The sequence below is a fragment of the Salmo trutta genome, chromosome 17 (genome assembly GCF_901001165.1).
Source record: "Salmo trutta chromosome 17, fSalTru1.1, whole genome shotgun sequence".
NCBI lineage: Eukaryota > Metazoa > Chordata > Actinopteri > Salmoniformes > Salmonidae > Salmo > Salmo trutta.
Window position 1 is genome coordinate 17,102,773 of NC_042973.1, and position 20,247 is coordinate 17,123,019.

General features: G+C 40.8%; 1 protein-coding gene across 2 annotated transcripts; it reads left to right on the forward strand.

The window, feature by feature from the left end:
* Positions 1–206: 206 nt before the first annotated feature.
* Positions 207–13,944, forward strand: LOC115151738 (retinal homeobox protein Rx1-like). Of its 2 annotated transcripts, XM_029695926.1 has the most exons (4): positions 207–599; positions 4,346–4,732; positions 10,902–11,155; positions 12,306–13,944. In XM_029695926.1, the coding sequence occupies exons 2-4, from the start codon at positions 4,459–4,461 to the stop codon at positions 12,747–12,749; spliced, it is 972 nt and encodes a 323-aa protein (XP_029551786.1). In that variant the 5' UTR covers positions 207–599; positions 4,346–4,458; the 3' UTR covers positions 12,750–13,944. The 2 variants fall into 2 exon arrangements, with proteins under 2 accessions (XP_029551786.1, XP_029551787.1); XM_029695927.1 differs by lacking the exon at positions 207–599 and having other exon boundaries at positions 4,312–4,732.
* Positions 13,945–20,247: the final 6,303 nt, after the last annotated feature.

Consider the following 20,247-nt stretch of genomic DNA (forward strand, 5'->3'; position numbering starts at 1 on the left):
CCCCCACTCTCGTGCACCATGTATAAATTGTCCCTACCAGACTTTTTATGTAGTCTAATAATGAGGGGATTAGTGAAAACTTTCAGTCAGACCTTTGTCTTTAAAACAATAGATTTCTGAAAGAAAGTCTTGTCATGGCTTCATTAGCTCTGGCCTCCTCCTGTGGGGTGAATGTAAGCTACATTTAGTGCAATTACTTGACTAGAAAACAACTGTCAATCATTCTTAAAGGGGAAGGATTCCAATTAATAAACCTCTTTAATCCCCTCGTTTTATTTCCATTCACCAGCACCACCAGAACTACTCTCTCTGAGTTTTGGAAAGACTAAGTTATAGCCTGCAACAAAACCACATTAGTTGTCAAGCTTGTTTTATGCACACACTTTATGTGTCAGCATGTTATGCACACTGTTTGTGAAGAGAGAATATAGAGAAGATGCAAGGAAGCCAAGAATAGACCGGGGGTGAGACTTGCGCGGCTTTGGTGTGCAGTGTACAGGACGACGGCATGAGCCGCCTCAGTAATTGAAGAGTGCAGTGTTGGAGGAAACAGGTGGAATTTTGACAGTCCGTGCTAAACGCACGTAATTTCTTCAGAGGTAGGTTCAAACCCGAAATTACTCTTTCCTTTGTTGTGACATTTAGCCTACTACAGAATGTCTCTATGTGACATTTAAATCTTATGAAATGGACACTCACAGTGAGAATGTTGTTAGCATTGGAAACAACGCTTCTTTTCCACAGAGTATAGAATTGTTTTACAGTATCAGTGAAAAATAAAGACAAAGATTGTGCATTTTAAGAACTTTGCATTGTAGGCTAATTTGTATATTTTACTACAGTAATGATACTAGTGCTTAAATAAACTCTAAACGTGTGCTCTTGAATGTCATTTCAACTATATATATTGAATACAATATAACTATGCACATTTATAATATGTAAAGCTTAATTCAATTTCACATTTGGGCCATTTACGTTTTTGCATATTTAAATCAGTAAATAGTCTCTTATCTCTACTGTACAAAGCCATTTATGACAATAAAAAAATGTATATATGGTTCCTTATACCCATATTTTGCCTGAAGACGTTTTTTTTCTCTCCATCAAATTGAACTATTGTCCTAAACTTCAAGGTGTGGACCAGTCAATCTCATTATAAACTTGTTAAATATATGTAGGCCTAAATAAGATATTTCAGAGAACAACTGGAAGAATAGACTTGATTTGACATGTTACAGTAATACTGGTTGGTTCTACGACAATGGTGTCCTTTTGACCAGCCAAGTAAAATATATATATATACAGTACCAGTCAAAAGTTTGGACACACCTACTCATTCCAGGGTTTTTCTTTATTTTTACTATTTTCTACATTGAAGAATAATAGTGAAGACATCAAAACTATGAAATAATACATATGGAATCATGTAGTAACCAAAAAAGTGTTGAGGTAGTCACCTGGAATGCATTTTAATTAACAGGTGTGCCTTGTTAAAAGTTAATTTGTGGAATTTCTTTCCTTCTTAATGCATTTGAGCCTATCAATTGTGTTGTGACAAGGTAGGGATGGTATACAGAAAGTAGCCCTATTTAGTAAAAGAGCAAGTCCATGTTATGACAAGAATAGCTTAAATAAGCAAAGATAAATGACAGTCCATCATTACTTTAAGACATGAAAGTCAGTCAATACTTAACATTTCAAAAATGTTGAAAGTGTCTTCAAGTGCAGTCGCAAAAACCATCATGCGCTATGATTAAACTGTCTCTCATGAGGACTGCCACAGGAAAGGAAGACCCAGAGTTACCACTGCTGCAGAGGGTAAGTTCATTACGCTTCGAACACAACGACAGCGTCATTGTGCAAAATAGTACGCAGCATCATCTGGATATGTATGCAACAAAAGTTCAATATTCACCTTCTGCTACTATTTCTGTCAAGCCGTCTACGCATACAGGTTGACGCATACGTTCAATAAATCCAACGTATGAACCACACAGGACGCACTGCAACTGCCTCTACAACGCAATGCTGCATGTCAAACGCAGCGTTTCATTGGAAATTAATGTTATTCTGGTGTACCAAAATGCAATGACGCTGTTGGTGTGATCGAAGCACCTCATATTACAGGTCAAATAAATGCTTCACAGAGTTCAAGTAACAGACACATCTCAACATCAACTGTTCAGAGGAGACTCCATGAATCAGGACTTCATGGTCGAATTGCTGCAAAGAAACCACTACTAAAGGACACCAATAAGAAGAAAAGACCGCTTGAACCAAGAAACACGAGCAATGGACATTAGACCGGTGGAAATCTGTCCTTTGCTCTGATGAGTCCAAATGTGAGATGTTTGGTTCCAACCACCGTGTCTTTGTGAGACGCAGAGTAGGTGAACGGATGATCTCTGCATGTGTGGTTCCCACCATGAAGCATGGAGGAGGAGGTGTGAGGGTGCTTTACTGGTGACACTGTCAGTGGTTTATTTAGAATTCATGGCACACTTAACCAGCATGGCTACCACAGCATTCTGCAACGATATGCCATCCCATTTGGTTTGCGCTTAGTGGGACTATCATTTGTTTTTCAACAGGACAATGACCCAAAACATACCTCCAGGCTGTGTAAAGGCTATTTGACCAAGAAGGAGAGTGATGGAGTGCTGCATCAGATGACCTGGCTTCCACAATCACCCAATTGAGATGGTTTGGGAAGAATTGAAACGCAGAGTGAAGGAAAAGCAGCCAACAAGTGCTCAGCATATGTGGGAACTCTTCAAGAAAAGCCTTCCAGGTGAAGCTGGTTGAGAGAATGCCAAGAGTGTGCAAAGCTGTCATCAAGGCAAAGGTTGGCTACTTTGATGAATCTAAAATATATTTTGATTTATTTAACACTTTTTGGGTTACTACATGATTCCATATGTGTTATTTCATAGTTTTGATGTATTCACTATTATTCTTCTTCAATGTATAAAATAGTAAAAATAAAGAAAAACCCTTGAATGAGTAGGTGTGTCCAAAGTTTTGATAGGTACTGTATATTTAATATATAAATGATTGGGGATTTTTTTGGTTGGGGAAGCTTGGTCGCAAATGGGTCTTCCAAATGGACAATGACCCGAAGCATACTTCCAAAGTTGTGGCAAAATGGCTTAAGGACAACAAAGTAAATGTATTGGAGTGGCCATCACAAAGCCCTGACCTCAATCCCATAGAAAATTTGTGGGCAGAACTGAAAAAGTGTGTGCGAACAAGAAGGCCTACAAACCTGACTCAGTTACACCAGCTCTGTCAGGAGGAATGGGCCAAAATTCACCCAATTTATTGTAGGAAACATGTGGAAGGCTAACCGAAAGGTTTGACCCAAGTTAAACAATTTAAAGGCAATGCTACCAAATACTAATTGAGTGTATGTAAACTTCTGACCCACTGGGAATGTGATGAAAGAAATAAAAGCTGAAATAAGTCATTCTCTCTACTATTATTCTGACATTTCACATTCTTAAAATAAAGTGGTGATCCTAACTGACCTAAGACAGGGGATCTTTACTACGATTAAATGTCAGGAATTGTGAAAAACTGAGTTTAAATGTATTTGGCTATGTATCCGACTTCAACTGTATATTGTGTATTACAGGTATCGTCCCATGTCGTTCAATGAGCTTTACCCTCGCTCTTTTGTTTGGGTACAGCCCAGTGTTTTTGTATGCGTGTTTGTTTTGGGTGTATTAAAAACCCCTATTGCGTATTCCTGCGCCTGTCTCCAAATCCTTTATACCAGCTTGACATGAAGGCTTTACATGAAATGACCAAATTAATCATCAAATTGCCATGTTCTATGGTATACTGTTTAAAATATATACTACTCAAAAAAATAAAGGGAACACTTAAACAACACATGGTGTTGGGACAGGAAAGACACAATTTTCGTAGAAGTATCCATAATATAGTAAAGTCTATCACATCAATCACACGTCTATCAATCTCATTGCATTCAATATGCTTGATAATGAGTTTATGCAATAGAATAAAGAGGCTGTCTTTCATGATCTGCTTTTGATTAATTGAATAATATGTCTCATTAAAAGAAGATGTCTCATTAAAAGAAAGATTTTGATAAACACACATACCATATACCCCTTTAACTATTGCTCAGAGTTTCAAAACCATTTTGTTTCTGATATTTTGTTGATATTGAATAGACTATGTTAATCAAATGATTATATATTATTATCATCAGAATAGTAGTGGTTGTGAGAGTGTTGGAATATTTTCATGTGGCTCTACTAAACGGCAGACTGGCTTCTGATCATGTGATGACTTGGACTGTGTTTTGCATGTGCAGAGAACTTGTGGAGGACATCACTTTAAAACTCATCCTTGGACCTGTTCCTTCACGAAGCTGAGCCAAGTCTACTTTTCCCTGCTAAAGTATAGAGAAAGTGTCCGAACATTCGAATGCATTTATCATTGGATACCATGAGTGTGGTGGATGACAGCTGCCTCTCGCCCAGTAACTTCCACGAGATGGTGAAAGGAGGGGGGGCGGCGATGGGCGGCCGCGTCCACAGCATTGATGTCATCCTGGGCTTCAGTAAAGACCAGAACCCCCTGCTCACTCCCTCTGAGGGTCCAGGACCACACAAAGTGGGCATGGATGGCCTGGGGGACCCTGGGAAGCAGGACCTGTCACACCCCTATGGGCACCTCTCAGAACAGGAGTCCTACCATGGTGAGTCTCCCCGTAGTGAGATAAACACTCCACTGGGCAAACTGTAGATCACAGTTCTGACTCTGTGGCATTTACGCATGGCTAAAGTTGGCAGATAAGGCCATAACACACTGACAAATTTGCTGGTCTTCATAAGTTATCAAGCCCGTCTGGTAGGAACATGTTGAATGTAGAAAGCAGCTAATGCAGGATAAGTGCAAGGAATTTACTTCATTTACCATCAGCCCAAGGGGAAAATGTTTCTGTCATAGGCATTATAATAACACACAATACATTTATAAAACATTTACACCTACAATATGGATAGGGGAAGATGGCATGAGAGATATTGCTCACATTATTCCAACCTGGACTCAGGGGTAGACGTAATATAGTAGATGTAAATCCGGTATACTCCAATTAGTATGATATGTTTTGTATTGTATGTATTAATTTGTGGATGTCCATCATCCATTTCATACCTATTACGAATTACAATTCCTCTATGTTATGAATTGCAATTCGTGCAATATGTTACGAATTTGCAAAACGTATATGTTCCGAATTCCAATTGGCTAATGTTAGCTAGATACCTAACATTAGCTAGGTAAGGTTAGGGTTACAGGGCTGCCAACTTTTGAAGATAGCTTGGAGTGAAATTTCCTATCGTGAATGTCAGTGGCTCCATCCCCTAGTCTGGGGGTCCACTTGGTTTGAAGATACTTTGAGATTATTTGGGCATAATTTAGAGTATGCTAATTGAGGGACATTGATTTACATTGGTTTTTGTTAGAAAATGCTAATATTAACAGGTGGCTAACCATAGGATGGATTGCAGTCTCTCCTAGTCCACAAGAAACAAACATGTAATTCATCCCTTTAAAATAGAGGTAGCTCTCCAAGAGGTTAGGCCACCCAGGATTTCTGTTTCCCAAATCCTCTGGGTTTGAATATGTTCATGTGATATTTCATTTTTACAAATTACCCTACATACAAGAAAAATCGAATTAATATCAATCTTCGGGTGGTTGAGGCTTGTAAACCCTTGCCAACATCTTACATAGGCAAGATCTTTTGCATTTATGCCTGCCATTTCTGTCTAACAGCTTGTGCACAATAATAAAATGACAAAACAGGATATTTGAGAAAAGGGGTATTTCAAAATAGCCTTTTCTCATTTTATGTAGCCTATATTCGACACTGTCCATAAATGCTTACAATAATGCTATATATATATAGCTCTCCTTCAATTTTACAAGAATGCATTGCCATCTCCAAATATATTTTTTTAATACAAATGAAATAATACCAGCATGGGGAATAACAGTATTGTTCTTTCACACTAATTATTGTATATGTTAGCCCATTATAGGGGATTGGAATTGTTCTAATGACTTACATCAGCTATCGTGAAAGACCAAATGAATTCAAAAGAAAATCTCCTGAAGACAATATGACGTAGCCAAAGTCTGCCCTTACATCCAACCCAAATTATCTTTCAATGTATTGTCCGCCTACGAGAATCAGTTACACATTTGGGTTCGCAATCAGTTTGGGAAAAATCATGTTCGTAGTCAGACAAATCAGGTCACTCTGCCAAAATGTATACTGAATGCTACCTTTTTGATGTTACAGCCTAATGAACCTAGTGCTAAATTGCCAATGACCGACCAAACAAGATGAATAATATAGACTATGGATCTGGGCTCATGTGACTGGTGGATTAAATCACTAGTATCACATGCTGTCAAAGGAAGCATTCTGGGACAGGAGTGACACAAATAATGTTGACAATTGTGTAAAAACCACACTACAAGTTGCCATGCTGCTCTTTTGAAAATTGAGTTCATATACTTGGTTAAGTAGGCCTAGATTAGAACAAATGTGCCTATCCAGTCTGGCGTGGCTGCCTGCTCCACTCTAACCATGAGGGTGTTTTATTTGCAAACTTGCATCACATCCCCTTGGTCCTGGACCCTTACTAAACCAATCAAACACTTCAGTCTGCCGCGGTTCAGTGCGGTGGCAGGAAAATGATGTCTATCTTGGGAGAAGCTGCTGCGGTTATAATGCTCGTGATGTAGAATTGTAGTGGTATATGCTCCGATTTCAAAACGCTTTGGAGGTACGGTTGAAAGAACGCACTGAATGAATTAGAAAATGAAAGCAGTAATCTTTTCAATGCGTGAGAAATAAGAGGTGTGGCATGTGAGCGTGGGAGATGGCAACACTGAGGTTACGGTTAGGGGAAGAGCCGACATGTTAACTTGTTGCAAAATAACAAAAAAACCCGCTTGGGGTTGCTAGATGTTCTACTTTCGTTTTTTCTGTCTTGTGTAACCATACCAAACATACTAATTTGAGTGCAGCTGTTTTTGTTCCCGCTCAAACAGATGAGGGAACTAAAAAAGAGTCACAAAAAACAACCACAACGAAACAGGTGGAGTTCTAGGAGAGGTTTGAAAGTTGATTAGCAGCAAATGGGACATGAAAGTCACCCACCATGAGCGGCCACAAAATTTGCCCAAGAGGCAAACAAAATTAAAACCCACACCAAATTTAAAGATGGGAAGCGGGTGGGTATAATTTGTGGAACATTCCAACAGGAATCTGTTCCAAAAACGTTGTAAATAGCAAGGTTGCCAACAAACAAAGCTTACAAAGTTGTATAGTGGCAGAATAAGATACCAGGTAGGGAGTGGGCAATTTTGTTACGTTTTTTCACTCACCATGTTTATTCAGAAAAATGTCTGTCCTCACTCTGGTAGCCTATGGACAAACATTAATGGGGCGGCAGGTAGCCTAGTGGTTAGAGCATTGGGCCAGTAACCGAAAGGTTGCTAGATCAAATCCCTGAGCTGACAAGGTAAAAATCTGTCATTCTGACCCTGAACAAGGCAGTTAACCCACTGTTCCTAGGCTGTCATTGTAAATATGAATTTGTTCTTAACTGACTTGCTTAGTTAAACAAAAAAATAAGAATAAGCTATGTGGTGAGTTGATGCCTATTTAGCAGCTAGTTAGCTAGGTGAATTGATCATGCTACTTTGTATGCGTTGTTTGTTGGCATCTTTGTTATTTACAAAGTTTTTGGAACAAATTCCTGTTGGAATGTTCCACAAATTATATCATGGGAAGCGATCCAAAAAGTAGAGCAAAATGAAAACAGGGAAGATCAGATATAGGATCGTTTTTTTTTGTTTTTTTTTAAATCAAATAGGGAGAGCCAACTAAAGGTTCCACATCTCTCAAGCCAACTGGAGCACTGGGCTCTTAAATATCACAACACCTTCTGATTAATGAGATCAGCGCAGGTGTATCACATACTGACTAACGAGTTCAACGTGCAAATGTCCACCCAATGGAAAAAACAAAACCGAACCTTTAATACCAACCCTTAATTTCTCATTAGTGGACCACAAAGTGCGTAGGAGGACGCCTGAACTTGCACAATTCCCTTTTAGTGATGTAATGATTTGCTGATTTATTTAAGTCATTAAGATTTTATTATTTCCATTGCATCAATGCGTTGAGGCAACGATGACCTCAATGGCTGCATGAGTTGTAGCCCTGCAGACAGTCTGGTTCTCTCACATTATGTTGTATCTGCATAGGGGTATTGTACATGACATGTTGCTGTACCTTGTAAAAACTGAAATCATGCTGATGTTGAGAGATAAACCACAAAACAAAATGGTGAGGGTGTTTCATCCCAAATCCTATTCCCTTGTGGAATTCCCCTAATCTTCTGTTGGACACATGATATTGTACAGTAGTGCAGTTACATGGGATCAAAAAACAAAAAGTTTGGTGAAACATGCAGCACAAATCAGCATTTGTCATGACTCATGTCTTTTGATATGGTTGTACCAATTGACTATAAAATATTATCATTAATGTTTAATTTACATTACATTTACATTTTAGTCATTTAGCAGATGGCCTTATCTAGAGCGACTTACAGTACTGAGTGCATATATTTTCGTGCTCTTTCGTATTGGTCTCCGTGGGAATCAAATCCACAAACCTGGAGATGCAAGTGAGATGCTCTACCAACTGAGCACTTGGTATTCCGTACTAATTTAAATGTCCTTAACACATAACTAACTTGTTAGTCATCCCTGTTCCGTCTGAATGGGCACTTCGTACTACATTGCATCACTTTGTTCCCTCCACATTGAGGTTTACTGCTGGACTGTTAACATGTCAAGGTCTTTAGACGGGTGGTTCCAACAGGCTGACAGGCAGTGAACTGGTCACTGAACCCAGCCTGACCTCTCCATTGTGTCATTATGGGCATTGTCATAGGCTGTTAATGAGAGAAAGATCAATGGACCCCAAAATACTTCTAGCTGCCCCTGTCTGTTAATTTAAGGTTTTGCTTGGCTTTCTGTCCGGATTCTATCAGGCACTGGTTTGATATGAAGATTCATTTAGCAGGATTTGATAATGGTCGGAATCCACTAGTGGGTTTACAGTTGGTTTCTACTGGGTCATGGGTTTGAACTGGGCTGGGGCTAGCCATATTTGATTTGGTGACGGTGCAAGAAAGTTTTGGCTAAGTATTGTAAAACGAAGCCCCCAAAGAATCCCTTTCCCTCCATGTGCCAAATGGGCAGTTATAAAGTTATGTGGTCAATGGGAACTGATAATGAATATCACCCACAATATTAACCCAAACTGACACACTCTTACTTTTATGTCTGGGGAAACTTACAGAATTGACGTGTTTGAAGTGACCCAATAGATCATTTGTTTACCGCTAATGTATTATACAGTACAGGACTAATGCATAGATCACTGCTATGATGGCAGATTCATAGAGGGGGCAACTGATCTGATGGTCATCTTTGTGCCCGATTTTAATTTGATTACCCTTTGACTAAGGCTAATTCAGCACATTGACAGCATGTTACGGCTTTACCCATTTCCTTGTAATGTTTACAGTATTCTCCTGATTATGAAACTGATACAAATGAATTTCCTACGTAGATTAGAGTTACGTATACGTGGACGCCATCAGAGGAAATAACAGGCTGCATCTGTTTCCCTCTGAAGAGGGAAATCTGCAGTGAAGGCCTTAGCAAGTCAGTGCCACGTACAGATGTAGGATCTTAATTTGATCACCCTGTTGCAGGAAATGCAATGCAGGAAATTTCAAACTTGTAGTGTGTTTGAGGTTTAAAAATAATTCTGAAGTTTGTAATTTCCACTTAGAAATGTCAGACTTGATTTTCCCTTACGAAGAATACATCAACCCTTACAAAAATGTCCATTAATTATAATCCACATAACAATTCACATTTCCTATTGCTGCAGGATTACTTTCATGCTGCAGCAAACTGGCTCAAATTAAGATCCTACATCTGTATGTTGTGCAAGTATGCTTTGTTACAAGGCAGAAGGATAATCAACTTGTCTTTGCATGCATAGAGTAAGACACACTGCTTTGACACGTGCAACAAACTGTAATCTGACATGACTCGTTATAAACTACAACATATCCATATCTGATGATATCCATTTCTTTAGATTTACAGGAACCTGGGATTGCCTCTTCATCTTCTCCACTGGTTTTCTGTACTGTGCTACTGCTAACCTAGATACCAGCCTATAGGTCTACCACAGACAATTTTAATCTCCATCAATTTGCTAAGGGGTGTTTTTAAGTGTCACATTGAAGTACATTGGTCAACCTCCTTTTGTCAACTTCAGCTTCATTGACCTACAGTAGCCTATTGTTGCAGGTGTCAAATCAATGTGTGCTCTACTGGAAAGTTGTCAGAACAGACATTGGTCAAGTTATTAATGGGTTGTGGAGCTCATTTGAATATCCCATGTTTTCAGCTTTTGTCCAACCCTAACCCTTCAACAGCTAGACCTTTCATTGAATGGTGATTCCGATTGGCCATTCACTCACACGTGATTACAGAAATTGTGAAAAATCTCTGTCTAGCAAAGACAGACATGTTGATTAGACATAACATATGGCTGATGATAGGGGAGCCTAAAGCCAACAGTTGGCTAACAAGCTAAGGATACTTAACTGGGTAAAGCTTTAAAAAAGAACAACTTACATTTACAGAGAAAGTCAAACAAGCTTGTTTGGGTAAATCAAAAGGAGTCAAAGTAACTTTGTTAATGGATGAAGCATATGTGAATCTCTTCTTTCTCCCTATCGGCTCTACAGATTCAGTACTGTACTCAGATAAGTGTGATGGGGACATGAGTGAGCTGAGGAAGAATGTGGACAGCAACGGTGGGAAGAGTCCAGAGCCCTGTGAGGAAGAGCGGCCCAAGAAGAAGCACCGACGCAACCGCACCACCTTTACCACCTACCAGCTGCACGAGCTGGAGCGTGCCTTTGAGAAGTCCCACTACCCTGATGTGTACAGCCGTGAGGAGCTGGCCATGAAGATTAACCTCCCTGAAGTCAGAGTTCAGGTAGGTTTGTCCACCACCATTGTTACTGGTACTGTGCTGTGCTCTGGTCAACTAGCTTTCTAGCAAATCATTGTGACAACAGCAGTCAGTAGTGAGCTCACATTTGTACAAATCTGATCAGGTACAACCTTGGTCCAATGTGAATTTTTCCCCTAGTTAAGTTGTTTAGAGCTGAATACAGTGGACAAATTGCTTATGTTTTCGAATAAAAAACATCTCTGGGTCTGAAATACATTTTTTCAATCTTTAGATAATAATCATGAGTGATGACAGGACTTTAGGGCAGATTTCTAGATCCTTAGGAACTTCGGGGTCACTCACAGCATACGTTGCACTATAAATACAAGTGACAAAGCAAGCCATGTCGTGTCCCCAATGGCTCAGGTCTCTGGATTTCTGAGGATAGACATCAGAAGCTTGTCTTAGCATGGCAGAGGGCAAAGTCTTATAGTAGACTCTAAGGGCGAAGTATTAAAGCAGGTTGAAATGATTTAAGATTGGCCTTTACAGGTTAAATACCTCATGCTGTAAATATAACTATAGCTGTTGTCCACGCAGGCCTCATTAACATTATGGTCTTCTGCTGCTGAGTAATGATATGACATTTTACTTAAGGCCTCTAAGATGCTCCACATCAGCAGATTACCATGCCCATAGGTGCTCAGAGGCTCCAGTAGGTGCCAAACGTTCAAGTGTCTCTGTCCAAGCCTTGCTGACAATGGATTGGGTCCCAGGTTCTCTAGGGCAAGGATCATCAAGTAGATTAAGCCAAGGGTGGAGGGTAAACGTGTAGGTCAAGGCAATTAAAGGTCTCTTAGGGTTGCAATATTCCAGGAACTTTCAATACATTCCCTGGTTTTCCAGAAATCCTGGTTGGAGGATTCGGGATTTCCTGCTTACTCCCTCCTGATTCCAACTGGGATTTCGGGAAAAACAGAATTTATTGAAAGTATACAGAATTTTGCAACCCTAACTGATCTCAGAACAATTAAATTCAATAATAGTTTATTAATTTATTTGATACCAAGCCTCCAAAATAGGTAGCTTGATAATGCTAATATTAGCACTAAACTAATCCCATTTGGCATCAGTTGAAATGCTCTGTGCTGTAAATACTCTACCCTATAAATTCAAACCCTCTACCTTCTAGGTGTGGTTTCAGAACCGCAGAGCCAAATGGAGGCGCCAGGAGAAGCTTGACGCCACCACCATGAAGTTGCACGACTCACCCATGCTCTCCTTTAACCGGCCGCCCATGCACAGCAATATGGGACCCATGAGCAACTCCCTCCCCCTGGACCCTTGGCTGACCTCCCCTCTGTCCAGCGCCACTCCAGTTCACAGCATCCCAGGCTTCATGGGCACAGGCCAGGGACTGCAGGGAGGCTACCCCAGCAACAGCTTCCTCAACAGCCCTCCACCCATGGGCCAGGGGATGCAATCCATGGCACCTCCTCCGTACCAGTGTTCCGGTCCCTTCACCGACAAGTATCCAATGGAGGACGTGGACCAGAGGAGCTCCAGCATCGCAGTGCTGAGGATGAAAGCCAAGGAACACATCCAGTCCATGGACAAAACCTGGCAGCCCATGTGATGGGATATTGACACTATGTTTCCAGGCATGATTGGGATTTTGGGTCCATGCTAATGCCTTTTTCCATGCGACAGGATTGCAGTGATGGCACCGAGAAATGCACAGTTATGACTCCTGATATATCTAAGATTTCCAGCACCAGCGACCTTTATATTAGAATGGTTCTTAGTCTCTGTTTTGAGTTCCTTTTCTACTAGTAATGTGAAGGATTGGAAATTGATGCATATTTTGTGTGCCACCATCCAGAAAGGACCATATGACTCAGAATGTCAAGAAAGGCCTCGCAAATGTAAATTAACAAGCAAGCATTTTCCAAAAGGACTGCAAGGACTGCTCAAGTTAACTAAGTTATGGTGGAAGGCAGCGAGACACAAGTGTTACTTGATTTTTATGTTGTTTTTTAAGATGAACTTTTATGAAGCAACTGGAACAATGATTCCACTAGACACTAATTGCCCTTTATGGCAACTTTTTGATTTTGATCCTTATCTCAAAGTTTGGATGCCGTAACCAAGGCAACAAATACTTCCTCAGTATTCCTGTAAAAATGCTGTACACGCTGGTTCAGTTTGTAATGCAGATAACTCAGACTGTCCATGTGTTCATTTTGTTATTCATTATTTAACTTTTTGTAAGAGTAGTTTTAATATTTTGTACCTTGCTGTTAGCCATGAATCTAATAATGAAGTCCCCTCCAGATCCTTTCACAAAGTACATTTTGTAGAGTGCTCACACACAGTCACATTTAACTCTGCAAATTAAGGTTTGTGTATTTTTTAAATTAATCCAATTGTCTAATTTGTCATGGATGTTATGGGTCAATTAACCAGTCATTCTCTCAGTATTTGTGAATGGACATGCCATGTCTCCCATAATAGTAGTTGAAGGTTGTGGCGGTGTGAATCACTATGTCTATGACCCTGAAAAACATAATCATTCATCTAGTTATGATGGTCAGGTTATTTCAACACCTGGAGAAAAAAAAATCAAGGGCCACCTCCCCGAAGACGGTGAACACTATATTTCTGTCTGTGGTAACTGCAGTTACAGTGGAGAGCCTCTGTCCACACTGTGGGTTGTGGGGTCATGGTTGATATGTCCTGGCTCTGGCTGGAGTACGCTTTCAGCTGAGGATGTGTAAGACAATCTGTCATGCTATTTCATTTGAAAAGACTGTCAATCAACTCAACTGAAAGTGATTTAGTCTTAATTGACTTAAATGATGATTGTCCTGAGACTAACTCCAGACTGCATACACACAAACACTCCTGACAGCACACACACTGATATCAATAAGTTCTTTCACAGAAGTGCTGGCAGGTCAAACAACGTGAGGCTCTTGCTCCTTGAGAATGGGTCTTGAGGAGTGGTACATTCCAAAATCCAATCTCTGAATTGTATGGCACCCTCAGTGTGTGACATCTTGATTAACTGAGGAAGAAAATATCTGTTTTAGTTTTGGATTGGAGCTGCTAAACATGTTTGGGTCAGTCAAACAGAGCGTTGTATGGCGTATTCCTCGTACAGAGAGAGAATGGAAGCCAGGCGACCTCCTTCTCACACAGTAGGGGTTGGAAGAGGACAGGGGGACAGAGCGAAGAGGCCACTAAAGTAACCTATTTTTGTCTCAGTGGTTGTTGGAGAAGGCAGCTTGGCCTTCCGTCACTGTGCGTACATGCAGAGCAGCAGAAGGAGAATGGTCTGATGTCACCCCATATAGTTTTGTCTTTGTTGGCACAATTGATCCAAGACCATCTTCTTTGTCTAAAGTTCGAGGGGGAAAATGGTCACAGACTGCACTAAATAGGCCTCTCGGAATTAAAAAAGAGCATGAATTGTCTATTTTATCATGAATGTTTTTTTGTAATTCTACGTCAAAGAGATGAGCTACTACATGGGGTGTACAGGTCCATTGTGGCATTATGTTTTGATAATGACTGCATGTATATTTAATATGGCATTGGGGAGATTGGGTCCCCATTAACTGGTTTGTGTATGGTAAAAAATGTTTTACTTCAACCACCCCTGTATACTGCACATTGTAAAATGACAATATGTCATATATAGGGCTAGGTAGAATTAATAACTTCTGATGGAAAATAATTTAGCATTTAGATTTTTCTGAGACTTTCTACAGATATTAACATTATTTATCCTAATGTAATTGAATATGCGCGAGGGATAACCTTTAATTATTTTAATTTCAGTGATATTTTTTATGCAATTACAATATGAAGGAAATCAATTCCTTCACACAAAATTGATATTGTGGCAGCATTTGATTTAAAAGGAAACTCAAAATGTATTTGGTGCCAGACTAACAGAGAACAACTGTTTGAAAAAGTTGCAGACTCACCACAGACTTGTCAATTCATCCAACTTACTGTGAATTTTCCAAAGTATTTTCAATGATAAACTCTCACTATCATCATTGTTGTTTTGCTAATTATGCCCTAATACAGTTGAAGTCGGAAGTTTAAATACACTTAGGTTGGAGTCATTAAAACCCGTTTTCAACCACTCCACAAATTTCTTGTTAACAAACTATAGTTTTGGCAAGTCGGTTAGGACATCTACTTTGTGCATGACACAAGTAATTTTTACAACAATTGTATACAGACAGATTATTTCACTGTATCACAATTCCAGTGAGTCAGAAGTGTACATACACTAAGTTGACTGTGCCTTTAAACAGCTTGGAAAATTCCATAAAATGACGTCATGGCTTTAGAAGCTTCTGATAGGCTAATTTACATCATTTGAGTCAATTGGAGGTGTACCTGTGGATGTATTTCAAGGCCTACCTTCAAACTCAGTGCCTCTTTGCTTGACATCATGGGAAAATCAAAAGAAATCAGTCAAGATCTCAGAAAAAAAATGTAGAAATCCACAAGTCTGGTTCATCCTTGGGAGCAATTTCCAAATGCCTGAAGGTACCATGTTCATCTGTACAAACAATAGTACGCAAGTATAAACACCATGGGACCACACAGCCGTCGCACGGCTCGGGAAGGAGACGCGTTCTGTCTCCTAGAGATGAATGTACTTTGTTGCAAAAAGTGCAAATCAATCCCAGAACAACAGCAAAGGACCTTGTGAAGATGCTGGAGGAAACAGGAACAAAAGTATCTATATCCACAGTAAAACGAGTCCTATATTGACATAACCTGAAAGGCCGCTCAGCAAGGAAGAAGCCACTGCTCCAAAACCGCAATAAAAAAGCTAGACTTCGGTTTGCAACTGCACATGGGGACAAAGATCGTACTTTTTGGAGAAAAGTCCTCTGGTCTGATGAAACAAAAATAGAACTGTTTGGCCATCGCTATGTTTGGAGGAAAAAGCCGAAGAACACCATCCCAACCGTGAAGCACGGGGGTGGCAGCATCATGTTGTGGGGGTACTTTGCTGCAGGAGGGACTGGTGCACTTCACAAAATAGATGGCATCATTAGGAGGAAAATTATGTGGATATATTGAAGCAACATCTCAAGACTTCAGTCAGGAAGTTAAAGCTTGGTCGCAAATGGGTTTTCCAAATGGACAATGACCCCAAGCAAACTTCCAAATTTGTGGCAAAATGGCTTAAGGACAACAAAGTCAAGGTATTGGAGTGGCCATCACAAAGCCCTGACCTCAATCCTATAGAAAATCTTTGGGCAGAACTGAAAAAGCGTGTGCGAGCAAGGAGGCCTACAAACCTGACTCAGTTACACCAGCTCTGTCAGGAGGAATGGGCCAAAATTCACCCAACTTATTGTGGGAAGCTTGTGGAAGGCTACCCGAAACGTTTGACCCAAGTTAAACAATTTAAAGGCAATGCTACCAAATACTAATTGAGTGTATGTAAACTTCTGACCCACTGGGAATATGATTAAAGAAATAAAAGCTGAAATAAATCCTTCTCTCTACTATTATTCTGACATTTCACATTCTTAAAATAAAGTGGTGATCCTAACTGACCTAAAACAGGGGATCTTTACTACGATTAGATGTCAGGAATTGTGAAAAACTGAGTTTCAATGTATTTGGCTAAGGTGTATGTAAACTTCTGACTTCAACTGTAAATAGGCTGTTAATTTTTTCCTAATTTACTTGCAGTTGTCTAGTTTTTATGTTTTATGTTGTTGTCTTTAGCTCTTAACTCTTGTCAGATATTTTTGGAACCTCGTGCCCAACAGAGAAACAGGGTTAGCTTGCACATTAAAAGATATGTTTAGAAATGTTTGTTCATCATGTGGTACGGAGTCCAAGAATAAGCCAAAGTTTAGATATTGTTTAAAAAATGCACTAGAAACTTGAGAAGTTCATTTTAGATTTATATCTGAAAATATACAGGACACTTTTTAATTCCCTGTATAACAATCAATTTGTTATGTGTTCTCGTTCTCCTACTGTTTACTTTGATTTTGTCTGAAATGTTGATGTCCATGTTCTGGAAAAATGTAATATCTACTTAAAAAATAAACAAATATAGTTTGATATCATGTTTGTCTTCTGGCTCCGTTATCCTACCTACTCTATAAATCCACTGACTGTGAATATCGATCTACTGTAATCTTTTAATGTAAATGGTTGACACTACAGTACGGTTTCTGAAGTAGTATAATACAGCACTGTAGCAGTAGGCTTACTATAGTATAGATGATAGGATAGAGATGGGATCTAACACACAGTGAATAGTAGCCTCCCTTCTACACCCTCATGTCCCCTGATCCCTGGCTGGTGGCATGGTGCCAGCCCGTTAGAATGATGAGGCTCCAATCAATCAGGCTCCCGGGGGGGGCGGGCTACAGGGATCACTGCTCCCTAATTGCCCCCGGGCGCTGCCGCTGCAGCACATGTTCACAGTGGGCTGGTCCTGGCGCACTCGCCTCCCCATCGTGTGAACCACACTCCCTGTCAGATGGGAGCCCAGGAGAACCTCTCATCGGGGCCATCTGGGGCCAAAAAAGAGTGAACACAATAGTGTGGGGAATGTTGGAAAAAAACTTGATTTTGCTATGAAGGTTCTTTTTGCATCTGTGTGTGTTATAAATTTCAACTACCTGGTGTTTTTTTATAGAGGTAATTTAATGACTCACGTCCTTTGACTGATTCTAAGCAAAACTTTGTTGGAGAAAGTGTAAGGATTTGGCAATCAAATGAACAAGTAAGCCAAAAGATTAATCTTCAGAAGTAGTGTGGTTATAGGGGATTCTTAATAACACAGGATTTACTTTGATGGCAACAAGTAGTAGTCTCTCTCATCATTAAAGAACAGCTCACTGCACACATGCTGTTATATTGTTCTTGGAGATCCTATCTATCCAGTGTTCTCAAACAAACAACACCGTGTGGATGAGAAAACTGCACTGTAAAACAATTTTTCTCTTGCCGTGGGAGGACATCCTAATCATGAGGGGATAGAGTGGGGGTGGGGTGGAGGGGGCAGAGGGAACAATAGAGAGAGAGTGTAAGCAAGAGAGAGAAAGAAAGAGAGAGAGAGACAAGAGTGTGAGTGTGGAAGCAAGAAGAGAGAGAGAGAGAGAGAGAGAGAGAGAGAGAGAGAGAGAGAGAGAACGGTTGTAGTGAGGGTGGGATGGGTGCTCATCAGGGTTAATGATGTAGAAAATCTCCCAATTAGAGCCTTTTCCTGAGGACCAGGATGAGTTCAGAGCGGGGTTCTCTGACAGCTCAGGGATTAGTGGCCAGGCTGGGCCTGAGCAGACACTGACTGCTGGACATCTTGGCACGGCTCAGCCGGGGCCGGGGTAGGCATGCGTTGAGCTGGAGTGAGTGGCACAAAGAAAAGCATGGGAAAAGAGCAGCAGATCAACGTAGAAGCTTTTGTTGTACAAAATCCAACCATCTCCTCCAATGTCGTTCACATTTTGAATCTGAGCCCAACACAGTTTAGGTCTTCCGTGTGTCTGTGATTTATAGTCAACATGCTGCGTTGTCCTCACACGAGTGTTGGGAACGCTTCTATAACAGACCCCCTGCAATTCATTAAAAAAAATATATACAGTATACAGTACCAGTCAAAAGTTTGTACACACCTACTCATTCAAGGGTTTTTCTTTATTTTTACTATTTTCTACATTGCAGAATAATAGTGAAGACATCAAAACTATGAAATAACACATGGAATCATGTGTTAAACAGTGTTAAACAAATAAAAATATAATTTATATTTGAGATTCTTCAAAGTAGCCATCCTTTGCCTTAATGACAACTTTGTACACTCTTGGCATTTTCTCAACCAGCTTCACCTGGAATGCTTTTGGGGCAGTCTTGAAGGAGTTCCCACATATGTTGAGCAGTTGTTGGCTGCTTTTCCTTCACTCTGCAGTCCAACTCATTCCAAACCATCTCAATTGGGTTGAGGTCGGGTGATTCTAGAGGCCAGGTCATCTGATGCAGCACTCCATCACTCTACTCTATGCCGTCCCTAGGAGGGGTGCGTCACTTGAGTGGGTTGAGTCACTGACGTGGTCTTCCTGTCTGGGTTGGCGGCCCCCCTTGGGTTGTGCCGTGGCAGAGATCTTTGTGGGCTATACTCGGCCTTGTCTCAGGATGGTAAGTTGGTGGTTGGAGATATCCCTCCAGTGGTGTGGGGGCTGTGCTTTGGCAAAGTGGGTGGGGTTATATCCTACCTGTTTGGCCCTGTCCGGGGGTTTCATCGGATGGGGCCACAGTGTCTCCTGACCCCTCCTGTCTCAGCCTCCAGTATTTATGCTGCAGTAGTTTATGTGTCGGGGGGCTAGGGTCAGTCTGTCACATCTGGAGTATTTCTCGTCTTATCCGGTGTCCTGTGTGAATTTAAATATGCTCTCTCTAATTCTCTCTTTCTTTCTTTCTTTCTTTCTTTCTTTCTCTCTCTCGGAGGACCTGAGCCCTAGGACCATGCCTCAGGACTACCTGGCATGATGACTCCTTGCTGTCCCCAGTCCACCTGGCCGTGCTGCTGCTCCAGTTCCAACTGTTCTGCCTGCGGCTATGGAACCCTGACCTGTTCACCGGACGTGCTACCTGTCCCAGACCTGCTGGAACCCTGACCTGTTCACTGGACGTGCTACCTGTCCCAGACCTGCTGTTTTCAACTCTCGAGAGACAGCAGGAGCGGTAGAGATACTCTCAAAGATGGGCTATGAAAAAGCCAACTGTCACTTACTCTTGTGTTGCTGACTTGTTGCACCCTCGACAACTTCTATGATTATTATTATTTGACCATGCTGGTCATTTATGAACATTTGAACATCTTGGCCATGTGCTGTTATAATCTCCACCCGGCACAGCCAGAAGAGGACTGGCCACCCCTCATAGCCTGGTCCCTCTCTAGGTTTCTTCCTAGGTTTTGGCCTTTCTAAGGAGTTTTTCCTAGCCACCGTGCTTCTACACCTGCATTGCTTGCTGTTTGGGGTTTTAGGCTGGGTTTCTGTACAGCACTTTGAGATATCAGCTGATGTAAGAAGGGCTATATAAATAAATTTGATTTGATACTTCTTGGCCAAATAGCC